General features: G+C 44.0%; 1 protein-coding gene across 17 annotated transcripts in view; it reads left to right on the top strand.

The window, feature by feature from the left end:
* The window catches only part of ARMC3 (armadillo repeat containing 3), a 101323-nt gene that overhangs the window by 58730 nt on the left and 22613 nt on the right, over positions 1-19980 (top strand). For all 17 annotated transcript variants that reach the window (XM_040451226.1, XM_040451229.1, XM_040451227.1 and 14 more), the window contains 3 exons: positions 13583-13832; positions 17554-17690; positions 19335-19503. In XM_040451226.1, the coding sequence (XP_040307160.1) occupies positions 13583-13832; positions 17554-17690; positions 19335-19503 (556 nt within the window). The remainder of the gene's footprint in view (positions 1-13582; positions 13833-17553; positions 17691-19334; positions 19504-19980) is intronic.

The raw sequence follows: 19980 nt of genomic DNA, 5'->3' as shown, positions 1-19980 counted from the left end.
TTTTTATTATTCAAGTTTATTTATTTATTTTGAGAGAGAGCAGGGGAGGGGGAGAGAGAGAGAGAGAGAGAGAGAGAGAGAGAAAGAGAATCCCAAGCAGGCTCTCTGCCGCCAGTGCAGACAGAGCCTGATGTTGGGTTCAAACTCACAAACTGTGAGATCACGACCTGACCAGAAATGGAGAGTCACAGGCTCAACCAACCGAACCACCCAGGAGCCCCTGGATTTCTAATTCTTAAAGTCAGGGCACCTTCTGGAATTGGAGGCCAGTTTTATGCGTTGAGTGATCTCTGGTATGTTGTGATTACACGTAATGCTGGCATAATTTCCTTTATGTAACAACGGATTTTGGGGGGAAAGTGGACTTATACCGAAAATGCGACGGAAAGTGAAAGGACAGTGAAAAACCAGAGGGTCTGACATCAACCAATGCCCATAACTGAGAACAGAAAGTGATCGTTTGTATTGTTGTGTTTTTACATGATTTGGATCACAGAAGCAACAGTGGAAACTTACCTCTAAGACTTTTCTATTTGTACTATTCATTCTTTATTATCTGCAGGGTAAAGATCACTTAAAGTGGATAAAAATATGGAAAGGCCATGAACACAAATAAAATTAACAATTTGAGGGGCCCCTGGGTGGCTCAGTTGGTTGAGTGGCCGACGGGCTCATCATGATCTTGCCATTGGCGAATTCAAGCCCTGTGTCGGGCTCTGTACTGACAGTGTAGTGCCTGCTTCAGATCCTCTGTTCCCCCTCTCTCTCTACCCATTCCCCACTCGTACACTCTCACTCTCTCTCAAAAATAAACAAACATTTAAAAAAAAAATAACAATTTGAAGGCATAGGAAAAAAAGGACAAGAACAGCCAGATTAACTTATTTTATTTAATGTTTATTTTTTTTGAGAGAGAGAGAGAGAGCATGAGCGAGCACGTTGGGGGGTGGCATAGAGAGAGAGGGAAAGGGAGGGAGAATCCCAAACAGGCTCTGAACTGTGAGCCCAGAGCCCGATGTGGGCCTCAATCTCAAGGTCTGTGAGATCATGACCTGAGCTGAAACCAAGAGTCAGACGCCTAACCGACCGGGCCACCCAGGTGCCCCTAACCATATTTGCTTATTTAAAGTGATAGAAGGAGAAAGAAAAGTGAAATCATTTTTAAGCGAATAAATAAAAAGTGAGAAGGCTAAGACAACCCTCGTAGGAAGAAATAGATGAAAAAAGAAACCTAAGAGCAATAATGAATTCCATATGAAAAGGTAACCCATTTAGTCACCTTGGGCACGTCTCCTTGCTTCGTTCACTGCTAATCTTTCTGACAATTCTCCATTTGTAATACTTCTTGGAAAGGAGAAAGTTGTTGATTTTTGGTCCAGGAAATAGCATCTCAGCGAAATTTCAGGTGATCTTTACTTGCGCTCTCCTGTCCAATTATTCATATTAAAGTTGTACATGATTTACGCAAATAGTGAGGGAATTATCACCCGTGGTTGACATTCTTCTGAGGAGCAGATTCCACACATTACAAGAATATTTTAAGCTGTTAATTTATAACATCACTGCCATCTGTTGGATCTGATCAGAATTAGAGGTTTTGAGTTATCTGAAGACTAAAAAGACTTTCATGTTTTTCATTTTCCTTTCCAACACGAAGTGAATGTTGGCTATTAGTAAACTAGGAAAAGATTAGAAAATAGTATGGTTGTTGGCAGGATAGCTTTCAAACGGTGCAGTTATTTTAGGAAATAAGACAAGGAATAAAATAAAAATACAAAAAGTAGGGGCGCTTGGGTGGCTCAGTTGGTTTAGCCTCCAACCTTGGCTCAGGTCATGGTCCCACAGTTCGTGGGTTTGAGCCCTGCATCCGGCTCTCCGCTGTCATCACAAAGCCCACTTAGGATCCTCTGTCCCCCTCTCTCTCTGTCCCTCCGCCGCTTGCACTCTCTCTCAAAAAATAAATAAAAACATTTAAAAAAATATGAAAAGTAATAATACAATTAATACCCATAGATAAGTAGGTAATAACTGGTTTTGCCATAGAAAACACATAATCTATAGTCTCCGTTGTTCACAGATCATACTAACTCCTGATTCTTCCTGCTTATTCTGTTACCTCCGTGAAGAACCAGGTGATTTCCCTTAAGCTTAGAGACCTTCTTATCTCCATTTCTTTTCTTTTCTTTTCTTTTTTTTTAATTTTTTGTACCCCTTCTTGGGCTTTCCACAACAGCAGTGACTTAAGAGAGTTCTAAATGACAGCACATATAATGGTTACCCACCCCTCCTTCCCCCCCCCACCCAAAATGATTGATTACTGGGCCACTGCTGGTCTCCATGACACGAGGGTCAAAGAGCTCTTCTGTGGGGACCCTTCTCCTGCTGTGTGACCTAGAAGTAAGGAGTGTACCCCAAAGGGATCCCAGAAAGAACCACAGTGCCCCCAAGTTGTACGGGTGTATGTTTGAGTAGTTTGGGAACTTTTGAATGTTTTTTTTTATTATCTGTGGATAACCTGTCATTTCGGATTACTCTTCGCTAATGGAAAAATAAAGCATTGACTGAATAGTTTTAAGGCCTAGCAGAATTATTCGTAGAGTACCGTGCCTAAGAAAGCCATGTAACGTGTAGAGAAACCATTTAAAAGGTATGTCATGGACAGAACTTAACACAGGACTTCAAGAAAAGGACTTCATTTATTCACAGTGACCCGACTCCCTGTCAGTCATTTGGCATCGGCGTTATCGGGGAAGAGTGTGGCCCAGAGTGATTTTCTTCTTGGAATGTTAAATCTCTGTAGTGTGTATAAAAAGCACTTTCAAAGCTTTTTTTTTTTTTTTCCCATTCCCATCCCATTAAATAAAGTGAGGAGAAGGTAATACGTATTTATTTTTATAAATACCTCTTTCTTTGTAGACTCAAGTATAGACCAACGCTGTTTCTTAGAATGGCCTGTGTTGTGCATGTGGGGCTGCACCGAATGACGAGAGTCCTTTTGAAGGAGGAAAAACAGTCTCTCTTAAAGTTGGCAAAACGCCACAACGTTCACCTCCATCTCCGCCCTTCTACAGGAAGAGGTGGGATGTATGGCTTTGAGATGGCTGGAGTTGTGTCATTCCACCCTTTGAAATAAAAAAAAAAAATTTTTTTTTAATGTTTATTTACTTGAGAGAAAGAGAGAGAGAGAGAGAGAGAGAGAGAGACAGAATGCAAGGGGGGGAGGGGCAGAGAGAGAGGGAGACACAGAATCCGAGGCAGGCCCCAGGCTCCGAGCCGTCAGGAAGGGGCTCGACGCGGGGCTCGAACCTGAGCTGAAGTCGGCGCTCAACCGACTGAGCCACCCAGGGCGCCCCTCACCCTTTGAAATGTTAACGTCTGTTCTAGAGCATAGTTTGTGCCCAATACAGGTTCACTCAGAAGAAGTAATCTTGTCACGGTGACTGCTTTGTTACTAAAGAAACATTGACTATAGAACGAATCCACTGTGATTTACAAAATTAAAATGCGGTCTCATGAAAAATGCAAACTCATGTCATAGACTCGATGTGTCCAGTCTAAGATAGACTTAAGAATGCTGCAGCTGTACAGTTATTGTCTTTATTGCGCGAGGGTTTTTCCCTGGGAAAATGTTTCCAGGGCTCTGTTTTCCCTGCCGAGCAGTGAAGGGAACCGTGTCTTTATACTGACCCCTAGTGGTGCTTAAGGAGGAAGGTGGGGGAGGGGCAAAAAATTGGCAACGGAAAGATTGCTCTGTATTTTAGTGGAAGACACATTAATTTAATTTGAAACACCCTCTGGTGTGTCTAAAGTAATAGCTTAAAGCATTATTAAAATATTGTGATCTGGCAAGCATTTCATTGTGTTGCTTTTAAAGAGAGAATATTCTACCACTAACAGAGTGTTCATGCTTGAGTTTTGTCTTTGGTCCTTTGTAAGGGGCAGTCGTTTAAAAACGTTCTGACACATTCATAGTTCTGGTGGCTGAGTATGTGCCGTGCCATATAACCACACAGGATTAATATAATATGCTTGGACAGCATCAGTTAATCGCATCGTTATCATAATTACTCTAGAGTTGATTTTTCGCTCTTGACTGTGTACCCTGGAAAAGAATATTTTGTTTTAAAATGCCTGTTAGTATCACTTTGTCGTAAGATGCTACCTCCTTTGAATTAGAATGCTCACAATATGAGCGACCTACAAGATAAATAAGCTAGTTTCATAACCTTTTAGGAAATTCAGTTTTGTGCATAAGGATGTTTTAAACTTTTGTATTAAGGCTGATCCCTCAAAGAACTAAATGTGTTATTTACCATTTTAAAAGACTTCTGAAGTTAACAGATGAAATAAATGGGAAGAGTCTTTGAGGTAAACTTAAAATTTCTTCTTTTTTTTTAAAGTTTATTTATTTATTTTGAGAGAGAGAACACGAGCGGGGAAGGGGCAGAGAGAGAGAGAGAGGGAGAGAGAGAATCCTAAGCAGCCTCCATGCTGACAGCACAGAGCCTAATACGGGGCTTGATCTCAGGAACCATGAGATCATGACCTGAGCTGAAACCAAGAGTTGGACACTTAACTGACTGAGCCACCCAGGCGCCCCTTAATATTTATTCTTGTGTTATTTCCATCCAAGTTTACTGAATGGATACTTTTCTTTTCTACCTTGATTCCTTCTCTGGCCGGAAAAAAATCATACTGGATTTGAAGAAAGAATGAAAAGTTGGATTTTGCAGTAAACCAAGTTGATGCCATATCCCCATTTTGTGTTCGTTGTCGTCTAGTCAACTTTCACAAACGGTTTAAACTTTATTGGCTACCAGTTTTGTGAAGCTCTGTGAATCCCATGAAGTGATCAATTAGAAAATTATCTATGCTGCTTTTATTACCCAGAGAGCAGACGCTAACATTTGCATTAACCTGATTTTAAAGTTGCTGGTACCTCTTTCCAGTTTAATTCCCAGCAGTACTGATTTTCCTAGGAAACTATCAAATTATTGTGCGATTTTTTTTTCTCTTGCCCTCTCAGTTTGAAGCAGTAGTTAAAACCTGCATAAATTCCATTTTTACTTATCCTTGACGTTTCATATTAATCATTTTCTGTGTGTTTTCTTCTTCTCTGGAAATGGCTTTTCTTGATCATTGACTGCACCTAACTGGGAAAGGCTTGGGTGGGATCCCGAGAATGTCCCAGCTCCAGCCCTGCAAGTGTTGGAGATTTGACCACTTAGCCGAAAAGTTGTTTGAAAATGAGAATTTCATACACACAGGCAAATTTGGAAATATGGTGTTTTTCCGTGGTCTGAGAAATCGAGACAGGATATGGGAAAATCCCTGCCCCGAGGCTCACTGAACAGGAGTAGACAATGGTGGTGACGACCGTCGGGCCAGGCATTAAGCTAAGTTCCTGAAATGGAATATATTACTGAATCCTCGAAGCAGTGCCATGAGGCAGGGATTATTGTTAGGTCCACGTTGCAGATGAGGAAACAGAGGCACGGTCTTTGCTCAGGGTCACGGCGGTGGCGTCAAGCTATGCCGAGGCGGACTGCTCTGTACATCCCTGGGGAGTTTGCCACAGTGGAATCTTCTAGTCTGCACTCCTGCAACTGCTCTTTCTCTCTGCCTCCTGCTCAGTATCCGAGTCTGAACTTTTCGAGATTGTCACTGAAATGCTTTTCTTTGCTTTCCTGATCTCTTTGAATTCTTCCAGACTGGAACGGCCATGACACCTTGAACTCCAGTAGGGCGCTTGGGAGGCATGAGCTTTCATTTCCTCCTTTCCTTCCTCCCCTCCTTCCTCTTCTCCCAGCTTCCTTTCCCTGTTATCCCCCCTCCACTTCCTCTTCTTCCCCCTCCTTCTATAAAGGGAATAAAGAAAAGGGAAAAAATATATCCAATGGTCACTAAGAATTTCCCACTATGCTCCATATCAGAATGGCCCATGGCCCACCTCATTTCTCATTCTCTGAGGAATGATGAAATGAACCAGGTAGATCTTGGCGCTTTTTTTTTTTTCCTTTTTCCTGGAAAAAAAATACCCCACCGTACTTTTTTAAAGCTTCAGCGATCGATGGTTATAAAAGGTTATAGACTATAAGTCAGACCACCATAGTTTTAATCCTGTGTTGGTTGACTGACTTGCCTGGTAGTTAAGTCTTAGTCTCTCTAAATTTTCTCTCTCTTAACTATACAACAAAGAAAAGTGAGCCTAGATTACCTATTATATTTTGGGTATCTGAATAATTACCCTCTGTCTAGTATCCTAGGGCGTTTGGAACAAAGCTTCCACTAGGAAGGGTGGGATTGCTCTTGACCTCTTTTATTGTTTTATCTCAAAGGTGAAGGAGGTTATTACTTATGAATTTAGGTTTCTTTTGTAATTCTCTCACCGGTACCCAAGTGTTCTTTATGTCTGTTCTTAGCTGCAGGGATACCGTAGGGAACACAACAAAGTTTCCACGAAACTGCTGTCATGAAACTTACTTGTTGGAGGGGAGACAGAGACCATATACGAGTAACTTTAAGAAGGTAATTTCAGAAGTGATAACAGCATCAGTTAAATAAAACAGCACAATGTCAGAGAGAGGGGCACACATGACACCAGGGTTGTGAAAGGGGTCGAGGGAATGACATGATGCTCGTCAAAGATGGCCTCTCCAGAAGAAGGTGACATTAGAGCTGATGAGAATAAGGCAGCCCCAGCAAGTGCTGTCACACGAAAGCACGCAGCGTCCTTATGATTTAGTTAAGAAAACCAACAACATGGTACCTCTAATTACTTTGGGATTGCGTCCCTTGTCATGTGCAGATATGCAAAGAGACTGATTTCCAGGCTAAACAGAAACATTTGGTAACCGCAAAAGCCATTTATTGCGAATATTCAAACACCTTGACCATTATTCCTATTTTATCAGGAGACAAGTCAGCCATGTAAAATGAAGACAGTTGTTCTTTCCTGATGGCAGCTAGTTAATTATTGGCAGCCATTCCAGCTTTTGAAACAGAAGGTGGCATGTATGGAAGGAAGTATTGTGATTGGACAGATAGGTCAATAAGGATTCCATGTCACTCGTAAGAAAATTGCATTTGAAATCCCTAGACTTTGGTTGACTGCCTCGTAATTGGTAACAAAAACCTGCATGCTGTTTTGAAGGTGCTGGGTCAGCCTCTACTAGGTGCTTTGCAACTAGCCATTATCTCTTTGGAAACCATGATGTCATAGCAACTAGAGCAGAAAAGCACACTCTGAAGGTCTCAAAATTATGCCACTCAGATACACCAACGTAATAGAAGCAATTTGGTTTCGCATCCTTTAAAAAAAATTTTTTTTTTGCGTTTTTCCTATTTTGCTGTGGAGTGTAAAACGTCGTGCATTTGTTTTTGTGGCTGGGTTTTATTTTAATAATTGTATGTTGCTTAAAAACCCTTCACTTTGAGCATTTGCCTACAATTCATTGTGATTCTCTCCCTTACTGCTGATAAGCTTCTTTAAATAATATTCCTTTAAAAGGAGAACTCTCTTGGCTACTTTTGTCTATCCTGGAGCTCAGCCAGAGCTGGGGCACGTATCCCCAGCTACGTGCAACCGTGCAACCGTGCACCGTGCAACCGTGGGGCTGCAGCGGGGTCTTAGTTCTTTTCGATGCGCTCAGAAATCGATCAACTTCACGAATACGCTCGACTTCTTGGATCATTACTTTTGTTGAAAAACTGGCTGGAACCAGAGTCAGGAATCCTGTTCACAGCATTCCAGATCTGGCTGTGATACCCGAGAGACCCGTGTATCATAACGGCCAGCGTCCCATCCCCAGGCACCTGTACAGCCTCACTGGGAGCCCTCAAGGCTTAACCGCGCCAGCCCTGAGCCGGCGGCATATGCACCTCTCCTGACCACTTGCGGTGTGTCTGTTGCCAATATGTCTTCCTTGGTGTGACGAACCTCGCAGAGACATATGAAAAGTCACGCTGGTGAGAATGGTTGTAATCACTGTTAACAAACAAGGTTCTGATTGCCAATATCACCATCTGTTCCATCGGGTTCCACATATTACCCTGTATGTGGGCTCTGTTAAACAGATTTCTGCACTGCCCAAGGTCACCCTTGATTCACGTAACCAGCCTTCGCAGACGGGTTAAACGTGAACCTCCAAACTGCAGTGAGGGTTTTCTGAGAAGTACCAAATAGCGTCATCTGACGATGGGACCCGAGTAAACAGGTCAACAATGTCTGCAAAGACAAAACGTAGACATCCTTTGGCACATGAAATGGATATATCCCTAAGAGGTTGTCTAAAGCGTAAGATGCCATGTGCTAAACCCCACATGATAATTACTTCACGGAAATAATTAGAGTAGCATTGGGGGTGGGGAGGGCAGCCGTAGGTGATATGAGCAGAGACCTCAACTTGGCTGGGTCCTATGCCTTCTTGCAAACTTAAAGCTGAGCCGGGCATTTTCCCCTCACCCTCTCGCGACTCCTACTGAGGTTTTCTTCATTGCTCCCCTTGAGCTGAGTCAAGTCAGTTTAGATATATTGATCTTCTCAGCCCTGGGGATATAAATAGGCCTCAAGCCCCGCCTCTAAGAAGGGGGAGCCAGGTGTAGACATAGCAAGAGGAGGGAGTGAATAACAAAGGGAGGCAGCGATGGACAAGAACGGACAAGAACGACTCCACACAGGAAGGGACAGTTGAGCAGGTTTTGAAGGGTGAGCTACAGTCCCCCAGGCAGAGGTGCGGAGGGATAGGGACCCGCCTTTTGGGCAGAGAAAACGTGAGTGCAAAGACACACAGACATGAAATAGCATAGTATTTTCAGGGAGCCATAAAGAGACACTTATTTGAGCACAATGTTCTTAGTGCCCATGCCCGTAAGTGCTTTTTCATCTTGGGGTTCCAGGATTTAAATTTTTATTTTTAATGTTTTTATTTATTTTTCAAGGAGAAAGAGAGACAGAGCATGAGCAGGGGAGGAGCAGAGAGAGAGAGGGAGACACAGAATTTGAAGCAGGCTCCAGGCTCTAAGCTGTCAACACAGAGCCCGATGCGGGGCTCGAACCCACAAACTGTGAGATCGTGCCCTGAGCCAAAGCCGGACGCTCAACCGACTGAGCCACCCAGGCGCCCCAGGGCTCCAGGATTTAAACGAGAAACTTTGTGCTAAGCTCCTTCCCACAACAAGCTTCTATAAAATAGTATTTCAAGATTGCTGCTGTTCTGTGTGACCATTTGTGCCGAAACATCATTTTAAAAAATGTGTCTATGTTTAACAAACAAATGATCTTGAGCTCACGTGGAAAAGAGCGCTGATCCAGTTGGGGGGTTATGCTTCCTAGAGGAAGAGGCATTTGTGCTGAACTTGGCAAGGTGAATAGGAATTTTCCGGGGGAAGAGTTCGATAGGAAGTCAGAACGGCGTTCTGGAACATCGAGAGGGGTGACAGAGCCCGGTGGCGGTAGCGTGATGCAGGTCCCCAGTGAGGCCCAGAGCACAGAGCCACAGGAAGAGGTGAGAGGCCTTGGGCGGCGCTGGGGGAGGCAGGTTGGCTCCTGCAGGGACTTGGAGGCAAAGTGAGAAATTTGGAACTTCATCCTGAGCAATGGGAAACCAGAAACATTTTAAGTAGGGGAGACATCTGATTGTATGTACTATATATTTCACTGTATATATAATTATAATAACCTGATTCTGGGGCACCTGGTGGCTCAGTTGGTTAGGCGTCCGACTTCGGCTCAGGTCATGATCTCGCGGTGTGTGAGTTCGAGCCCCGCGTCGGGCTCTGTGCTGACGGTTCAGAGCCTGGAGTCTGTTTCAGATTCTGTGTCTCCCTCTCTCTCTGACCCTCCCCCACTCATGCTCTGTCTCTCTCTGTCTCAAAAGTAAATAAACGTTAAAAAAGAAAATTAAAAAAAAATAACCTGATTCTGATTTTATGTATTATGTATATTACTGTATGTTTAATTATAATAATCCGATTACTTATCTAGTTTTAAATGTTCATTCATTTTTTAGAGAGATAGTGTGAGTGGGTGAGGGGCAGAGGGAGAGGAGGGGAGAGGGGCAGAGGATCCGAAGCAGGCTCTGCGCTGACAGCAGCGAGCCCAGGGGGCTCGAACTCAGGAACCGGGAGATGATAACGCGAGTCCAAGTTGGTCACTTGACCGACCGAGCCACCCAGGTGTCCTGGATTATTATTTTAAAAGCTCGCTTTAGCTGTAAATTGGAGAAAGGATTGGAGGGGGAGAGGAGAGACCACTTAGAAGAGCACATCAATTCACAAGAGAGGATGTGGACTGGATTGGATCGGAGAGACACAGCTGGAGAAAAGAGAGAGGTTCGAGAAATATGGGGCAGGAAACCAGTCAGGACTTGGTAATAAATTGGATACACATGACGTGTCGAACTTCACTTCTGTTTACATATATCAAGTGATACAAACAGATGTTTTTATACATTCCCATATTTGAGTTTTAGTTATTTTTTTTAATGCCCATTTTAAACTCTTACTTGATTAAACTCCAACTGGTGGAGGTTAATGATAGTAAGAATCAAAATATTTTCGATTATCATGATGACATATAGCCCTACAATTCTGGATTTTGTAACAAAGCAGTTTGACTTCCGTCCCATTCATTTGGAGAATGCTATAGACTATCTAGGAGACAGAAATGTGTTTTTAAAATATGACAGGCTTCAGCTTGTGTGCACATTAGACACAGAAAAATAAAACAGAACATCTTGGGTCTGAATCACAAAATTAATGCCATTCTTTTTTTTTTTTTTTTAAGAAAAATGTAAATTCTGTGCTCTATTTCTATAAATGAAATTAAGGCTTGTTTGGGTTTTTTTAGGTAAGAATAATAAGCTGGATTTTTTTTCACCATAATAATTTCATCTCGGTTACGCTTTTTACACTTGAACAGAGTGCACGCAGCACATTACAGGCAGGGATCTACCCACAATGCAAGTAGTTCTCCCAGCTGCACGCGTGCGATTTGTCTCTCAGCGTTGGCAGTTATGTTCCATTTAGTAAAAGCTCTATTCCACTGTGTACTAGAATCTTTGGTTTCTTAAACAGCTAGGATTTTATGTACTTCTCTTTACTGGCTCATAAAGAGCACAGAAAAGAGCAGAAGATAGAGATACAAAGGAGCCAAGGCAACATATGCCTTTGTCCAGGAAAAAGGAAGAAGCCAAAATGAAACACAAAGGCTGTGGGCAGAGGTACATCCGATGAAAATTCCTGTATCTCGTAGCCCTTTTTTTTTTTTTTTCTTAAACAAATAAGAGAAATCGAAACGATGGAGTGTGATCCTATGTATTTACTTAAATTTTCCATACAAAAGACAAAGCCCTTGAGAATTGACTGGTATGCGTTTACCTTTAGGTATTTTATATTATTGTAGAAATAAAATGAGTTTGGAGCAGGTTTACGTCTCTAATGATTAGAAAATGTGCGTAATTGCAAATGCTTGCTGGCAGTAAGAAAGAATGGGAGACACCACAAGAAGGATTAAATATGTACCAAGGACTAGAGCATGGGCAGAAGTGGAAACAGACACTCTTGACTTTGCCTTCGTATCAATATGGCGTGTTTCCCGGATGGATTTATTCACACCAGGGGTGGGAGGTGCCTTGAGGGTTAGTACCAAGCGACCCGGCATTCTCCAGAGCCTTAGTCATTTTGTCCCCACCTAGTTGCTGTCGGTTCCGTCCACCTCTGAGCTGGTCTGTGTGACAATCATAGCTTCTTTTCTCCTCGGTGATATTTCATTTACATTCTGTACTCTCTTGGGCAATTGTGATAACTTCCATTCTTTTTTTTTTTTTTTTTTTTTTTTATTTTTTTAAAATTTTTTTTTATTTATTGGGGGAGAGAGAGAGAGAGAGAAAGAGAGAGAGCAAGCTAGGGAGGGGCAGAGAGAGAGGGAGAAAAATCCCAAGCAAGATCCACACTGTCAGCGCAGAACGCGACACAGGGCTCAAACTCACAATCTGTGAGATCATGACCTTGACCTGAGCCCAAACCAGGAGCGGGATGCTTAACTGAGTCACCCAGGTGCCTGGATAACTCCTATTCTTGAGGTTGTCACTTCTTCACAATCAGCAAATTTAAGTGACGACCAAATTAAATTTAATTCATCAGAATACAGGGTGATGGGCTGAATCATATGGCCTCACTTTTTTTTTTCTTCCACTGTTGGCTCTTAATATGTTCCTAAGTGGAATGTGTCAAATATAAACCTTAAAGAGATGTTCATATTATTGAAGTCTCAGGTATGTTTCTTGTTGTCTTGATTACCTCCATTCCCACGATGATACAAGCGGATTTTTAACAAGAATTCGGGGTCTTCCTTTGAAACTAGGATGCTCTGTATATCTTATTGTTTGGAACATCTCTCGTCTGAAGCAGTTCCAAATATTAAGGAGCATAATTAAATCGTCCACTTGTTAAAATGATTTCTTTTTTTATTTTTGCTCCTTTATGAGCTTTTTAAGTAATTAGAAAGCAAAGACTATAGAAAGTATGGCATTCTTAAAAAGAGATTTCGGCTTATTACTTGTCAGACTGTTAATATCGTTACGGATGACTGTGGTCTCTTTATAGCAGAAATAGGAAAGTTACCAACTGAATATGCCAACATTACTGACAGCAGTTAGTAGTTATCATGTCAGGAGTATGACTTTGATCTTTGATGTTTAATCTGTAAAAGCAACATTCACCTCCAAAATGTTTTGCGGGCTCCAAATGTGTTACCCTCTGCCCACAATTAACAGCCTCATTTAAATACGGGGAAGATGAACTAAAGAATCTTAACTTAAACCAGGAGCATTCCCTCCACACTCATTGCTACTATTTATTTATTTTTAATTTTTTTTCATGTTTATTTTCGAAAGAGAGACAGGGCGTGAGTGGGGGAGGAGCAGAGAGAGAGGGAGACACAGAATCCGAAACAGGCTCCAGGCTCCGAGCTGTCAGCACAGGGCCCGACATGGGGCTCGAACCCATGGACCGTGAGACCATTCCTACTATTTAAAGCTTTGCGGGGCACCTGGGTGAGTCAGTCATTGGAGCATCTGACTTCAGCTCAGGTCATGATCTCATGCTCAGAGCCTGGATCCTGCTTCGGATTCTGTGTCTCCCTCTCTCTCTGACCTTCCCCCACTCTCTCTCTCTCTCTCTTTCAAAGATCAATAAACATTAAAAAAATTAAAAATTAAAAGCTTTGCTTTCCTACCGGATGGGAATATCTTGATCGACTTTCTCCGAATCGAACTTCCTGATCTTACAAGTATCACTGAGTTAAAAAATGAACAGCGGTAAGAGGATTTCTAAGATGTCGTCATGCCTTTTTCTCTAACTGCAAGCTGCAGAAGTAGGAAAGGGGTAACTGAAATTCATTCTTAACCGACATTTTCCCGACATCACTAGCACCTCCATGCCGGGTTCAGCGCAGCGCAAATTAATTTCTTTCCCGAACGGTTTGATCAGGACTCAGTTGCGGCAGAGGTTCAGGTGTACACGCCAAAGACAACGTCCTGAACTCGGATGAATGACGCTCATTTCTCCTCCGTTTCCCCAGGGCTGTTGCTGAAGCTGACGGTGTTGATCCGTTAGTAAGCATCCTGTCGAGCAGACGGGACGGAGCCGTCGCCAACGCGGCTACAGTGTTAGCGAACGTGGCAATGCAGGAGCCTCTGCGCGCCGGCCTCCAGAGCCACGGCGTCCCGAGCGCCCTCCTGGGCCCGCTGCGTTCCGCGAACACGGTCGTGCAGAGCAAAGCGGCGCTCACCGTGGCCGCAACTGCGTGCGATGTGGAGGCCCGGACAGAGGTGAGAGCTTTTGCTGACCTGGAGTCTCATTTTTCCACCCATCGGTGGATTATTCTGCAACACTTTCAAGGGTTCGAACGTACCCATCCTTTAGGTCCTTCAAAAGTGGTGCAACCCTTCAACCATGGACTCTGGGTGATAATAACGCGAAGGTGTATGTTCGCCGGTGGTAACCAATGTCCCAATCCGGTAGGGGACTTGGTAATGGGGAAGCCGCACGAGTGGGGGCGGCGAGTGTGGGAAATCTCCGTCCCGTGGCTCAGTTTTGCTGTGAACCTAAAACTGCTCCACAAAGACCAAAATCTGCTACATCGGGGCAGTACTTTGGAAAACAAATCGGCAGTATCTAGGCGCCAGGAAGCATTGTTTACAATATCTACACGACGGGAAACACACCAGTTGTCCAGTTTTGAAGAGAATGGTCAAATAAATTTGCGGTATATTCACAAAGCGGAATTTCACGTCAGTGAGAATGAATGACCTGTAGTTACAGACAGCAACAGGGATGCATCTCAAGCACAATGCCGAGCAAAATCAAATTGCAAAAGAATACACGTTCCAGATTCTATTTATGTGGCATTCGGAAATACGCAGATCTAAGCAATACGTTGTTTAGGTAAACAGACACGCAAGTTAAAACTATAGAGACAAGCTAGAGAATGATTAACCCCCAATGCAAGAAATCCTCCTGGGGGCTCAAGGGAGTGGATGCACTTCAGAGGAGCAAACAGGGGCTCGAGGTCATCTGAATGTGTCATTCCTTAAGATGAGTGTTAGACAGGTGAGCCTTTACTATGATGCTTTATATCGTACATATGGATTCCACACACTCTTGTGTTTCTTGTATATTTCAAAGTTTTAAAACCTAGAATTTCATTTTCTTACAAGTGGATCGTATTTATTTTTCTCTTGCTTTTCCCATATTTGCTTGTCACCTGGCACTCACTCAAACAGCCTAAGACTTTGTTGCTCTCCTGCCAATAATATAAATAACAACAGCTAACACTTGCTATGCGGTGGGCACCGTGCTCAGCACTTGACAGACATTTAGCCTTCCTCATGACAGGCTGATTCGTAATCCCCATTTTACAGATGTGGAAAACGAGGCTTAAAGACGTAGTGGGGGGGCGCCTGGGTGGCGCAGTCGGTTGAGCGTCCGACTTCGGCCAGGTCACGATCTCGCGGTCCGTGAGTTCGAGCCCCGCGTCGGGCTCTGGGCTGATGGCTCAGAGCCTGGAGCCTGTTTCAGATTCTGTGTCTCCCTCTCTCTCTGCCCCTCCCCCGTTCATGCTCTGTCTCTCCCTGTCCCAAAAATAAATAAAAAACGTTGGGAAAAAAAAAAAAAAAAAAAAGACGTAGTGGGCTCAAAGAAGAGTTCATAAGTTGGAAGATCAGGGATGCGATCTAGACCCCGAGCTGCTGCACTGTGCTCCCTGCCCAGACAACTAACAAATCTTTTCTCCTCAGTCCCTTAGGTATCTATTCTATCCTGTGTCTTTGTTCCCATTGATTCGGTTCATTTGTATTCATCCATCAAGGCACTAAGATTACCGAATATTTATTTTATGTCTACTGTGTGCCGGGTACTATGCTGGGCTTCGGCAACAGAACGATAAAAGCATATTGGTCACACCTCCATGCGGTCTGCAGAATAGTCCATCCATTTGGAATACCGCAGATCAGTCTACCGCTTCCCCCCCCCCCCTGCTCCGGGCTCCTGCTTCCCACACTGCCTCCAGGCTGATCTTTCAAATTTGTGACCCTCACCACCTCATTGCAAGTCCCCACCGCCCCGGGGGGGAAAAGTTCAGCTGCTTCGCCGGATGTGCAACGGCTGTCACTGACCCGCACCTACCCACCTGCACCTAACGCCTCTTCCCAGGCAGAACTCCATACTCCAGAAACACCATTCCATTTGTAATTCTGTACATATGCTCTGCTCTCCTAGTTTCACCTCTTTGATTTCTCCTTTTGGAAAACCAGGGTCACTTTTGTCCGCCTGCTAAAATCCTGCTTTTCCCGCAAAACCCATCTCCGCCATCCTGCCTTCCGTGACAGCCCTCGAACCCGGGAGTATCCTCTGCTATTGTTCCCGTTACGCCCATGTATGCGTCCCTTGTCTGTTGCGCATATATGGTTCCTGTGTGAAAGACTATAAGCTCCTCGAGGCTGTGGGGAAGGGAACTGAGAGTTTTTCTTTCCCGTGTCGACGTCATTAACCTATATCTGACGCAGAGTGCATGCTTAATAAGCAGTAGTTGAATGAGTGAGGAAACGAATGTAGGAATTCATAATGAGATCTTTGCCGAAAGAACACACGGACGCAGACCATCGTGTGTTACACTCGGAAGTAAAGATGTTCCGAAGTTTGGCTTGCGTGAGACGCTTCAGGGAAACTTTTCTAAGCCGTGCATGTTGCACGTGCTAAAGTATCATCTCTGAGAGGGAACTACCACTGGACACTGACCGAAAATGACCGAATCAAGTAGCTCTTCTCCCACAAGGGCTCTCGTCTTCAGATACTGCACACAGAAACTGATAGACTATTCTTTTTCTTTGGTCCTCTAGGCTCAGATAATGCAATATTGCATTTCAGGCAGTAGATAAGAGCTCTGTCGGATCTTTTTTTTTTTTTTTTTTTTTCCCCTCCTTGGACTAATTCTATACATGAGTAATTACCTTCAGTACCTGAATTTCCTTTTAATACCGTGATTAGTTCTGCCCGATTTTCATTCTATTCTTTTCTTCGTCTCTTTTTCACTCTTTGGAGAAATGACGAAAAGACGCTGTGCAGTGATAGCAAAAATTGTTCTTTTTCTAGGGAATTGCTACAACACTGCCCTGGCCACACTGATGGTCTGGTGGTAGTATACGGTGGCCCGTAGTGTATCAGTTCCCCCTGCCCAGCCTTAGGGACCGTGTTAGTTTCCTCTTGCTGCTGTAACCACCACGTTGTGGCTTAAAGTAATATAAACCTATCATCTTACAGTTTACAAAGCCAGAAGCCGAAACCGGGTCTTAAGGGTTAAAATCAAGGTGTTGGCAGAGGCGTGTTCCTTTGGGAGACTCTGGGGGGAAATGTGTCTCCTGGCCCTTTCTAGCTTTTACCATCCACCTCCATCCCTGGGCTGTGGCCCCTTCCTCCGTCTTCAAAGGGTATTTGTCCAATCGCTGCTTCTCCACACCCCCTTTCTTGCCTCCAGGCACCCTCCTCTCCATCCTCTAAAGACCCTTGTAATTAAATTGGGCCCACCTGTTGATCGGGGACAATCTCCCCATCTCAAAATTGTTAGCTTGTCACATCTGCAAAATCCCTTCCAGGGAAGAGGACACCTCTGGGGGACCATCATCCTGCCTCCCCCAGGGCCACGTGAACATTCAGGTTGAGGAACAGAGTCAATGAAAGTAGAGCGGCGAGATAATAGGCTGTCTGCCCAGTCTCCATCCCACCAAAGATCAGGACGCCCTCCCTCCATGATTTCCCTGGGGGCCTCCTCTTGACCTTGCACAGAAATCTGGGCTCCTGTCTATAAGGTTTTACAGGAGATCTTTCACCCCGGGATGTAAAAATTCCAATTATGCACAGATCCTAAAATGCTCGTACATAGTTAAAATCTCTTCACCACCAAACAAGGCGATTACAGAAACAAACAAACAAAAAACCCCACGAATGTTTATATTGTGTCCTCCCAACGCGTACACTTGCAGTTTCTACTTTCAGTTAAGGAATTCAGGTGGCCTGGAGCCGCTGGTCGAGCTCCTGCACTCGAAGCATGATGAAGTAAGAAGGCACGCCAGCTGGGCCGTGATGGTCTGCGCCAATGACGAGCTCACGGCTGTCGAACTTTGCAAGCTCGGGTGAGTGGGGCTGCCTCGAGTTTCTGGCTCAGATGGAGAGCAGAGGAGGAAGGCGGACAGTCTTCAGGCCCAAGGAAGGGCAGGCAGGGCCCTGGGGAGCTGGGCTGGGCACCGCGAGCCTTCCTCCCAGAAAGGACCGCCTGGTGGGAGCAGGATCATCTGGGCTCCTCCCAACCCCTGGAGACCTCCTTCCCCGACCCCCCTCCGCGACAAAACCATCTTGACTGTCGGTTTTTCATCCTGATAAACACCTCTCTTCCACTCTGCAATCGCGAAACGACACCTCTGCCTGGCTACTTTTTTTTTTTTTTTTTAATTTTCTTTTTCTTTTTAAGTTTATTTATTTATTTTGAGAGAGGGGGAGACAGAGGATCCCGAGCAGGCTCCTCGCCGTCGCTGCAGAGCCTGACGCCGGGCTCGAACTCACCAACCCGTGAGGTCATGACTTAAGAGCAAACCAAGAGTCCGTTTCTTACTGGACTGAGCCGCCCAGGCGCCCCTGTCTCTCCACTTTGGAAGCCAAAATAAAATGCGTGAGCCGTGACCGCCTCAGAATTCTGCGTTTAACCAAACCGACAAACAGGCTTTTTAAGGTTCCACTGACAGGTTTCCCCATTTCTAACCATCTTTATTTATATTTGTATTTATATTTCTGTTTGTATTTATATTTATATTTACATTTACATTTATATTTATATTTAATATTTATTTGAAAACATTTTATTTTTTTATTTTTTTTAAATATCTTTAAAAAAAAATTTTTTTAACGTTTGTTTATTTTTGAGACACAGAGAGACAGAGCATGAACGGGGGAGGGTCAGAGAGAGAGGGAGACACAGAATCGGAAACAGGCTCCAGGCTCTGAGCAGTCAGCCCAGAGCCCGATGCGGGGCTCGAACTCACGGACCGTGAGATCATGACCTGAGCTGAAGTCGGACGCTTAACCGACTGAGCCATCCAGCTGCCCCTAAAAAACATTTTATTTTTAAGTAACCCCCACATCCAGTACAGGGCATCAAACTTAAGATCCTGAGATCAAGAGTCACCCACTTGACAAACGGAGCCAGCCAGGTGCCCCCCTAACCATCTTTATTTTCGTATGTATATATTGCCTGCTTAGCTGGAGAAATTGGAGCCCGATACTGCTTTTGCTTTAAGTGAAGACCTTTCTCCCCCTGCAGAGTATCCTTTTCAACTGTTTGAACATGAGGCACTGCATGGCATACGTATTCTCAGAAAGGACTGATTTGTCTTAATAATTCTGTCAACATTACTTTATCTAAAAGGGTGAGATGTTGGGGCGGCCTGGGGGGCTCAGTCGGTTAAGCATCTGACTTCAGCTCAGGTCATGATCTCAAGGTTTGTGTGTTCGAGCCCCACATCGGGCTCTGTGCTGACAGCTCGGAGCCTGGAGCCTGTTTCGGATTCTGTGTCTCCCCCTCTCCCTCTGCCCCTCCCCCACTCATGCTCTGTCCCTCTCTCAAAAAACAAACAGTAAAACATAAATAAATAGAAAAAAGGGTGAGGTGTCTTTAACCTTTCCATCTCAATTCTTCACTCAGAGTCTTAGCTACGGATATACATGGGAATTTAATGTTGGATTGCTTGTTTAGAGCAAATAACGCTCTTTTCTTTTATTGACAGGGCTTTAGATATCCTTGAAGAAGTTAATCTATCAGTAAGTCGAAAAAATAAATTCAGTGAGGCAGCTTATAACAAATTGCTCAACAACAACCTGTCTCTGAAATATAGCCTGACTGGCTACTTGTCATCGAGTAACATAATTAGTGATGGATTCTATGATTACGGTCGGGTAAGTGACAGCACTAATTTGTATTTCAGTATGTGCGATCGTTTCTTTAGTCACGATGCCATTACATTGCAATTTTATAACCACCTAGCAGAATGTATATTTTTATAGACAGAAACTTGGGAATCAGAGCTTTACTCTTAACTCTGTCTGCTATAAGATTTTGCATTTATGTACAGTTTTACCTAGAATCTGATTACCTGTAGTAGAAATCAGCTTGCTAATGCTACTCTCGACTTTCAGAGAAAATATAAAAGAAGGAGCACTTTCTGTTTGGGGGTTCTGCTCCCCAGGAGCACTTTCTGTTTGGGGTTGAGCTCCCCAGGGCTCAGCTCAGCGATAAGAATAGAAGTATAAGTGTTTTGCTTTAATTAAAAAAAAATTTTTTTTAACATTTATTCATTTTTGAGAGAGTTAGAGACACAGAGCGTGAGTGGGGGGGGGGGGGGCAGAGAGAGACGGAGACACAGAATCCGAAGC

This window comes from Herpailurus yagouaroundi, unplaced genomic scaffold, assembly GCF_014898765.1.
Source record: "Herpailurus yagouaroundi ecotype Mexico unplaced genomic scaffold, PumYag 203, whole genome shotgun sequence".
Classification (NCBI taxonomy): domain Eukaryota; kingdom Metazoa; phylum Chordata; class Mammalia; order Carnivora; family Felidae; genus Herpailurus; species Herpailurus yagouaroundi.
Note: the sequence above shows the minus strand (reverse complement) of the source record. Positions and strands in the feature narration are given on the sequence as shown.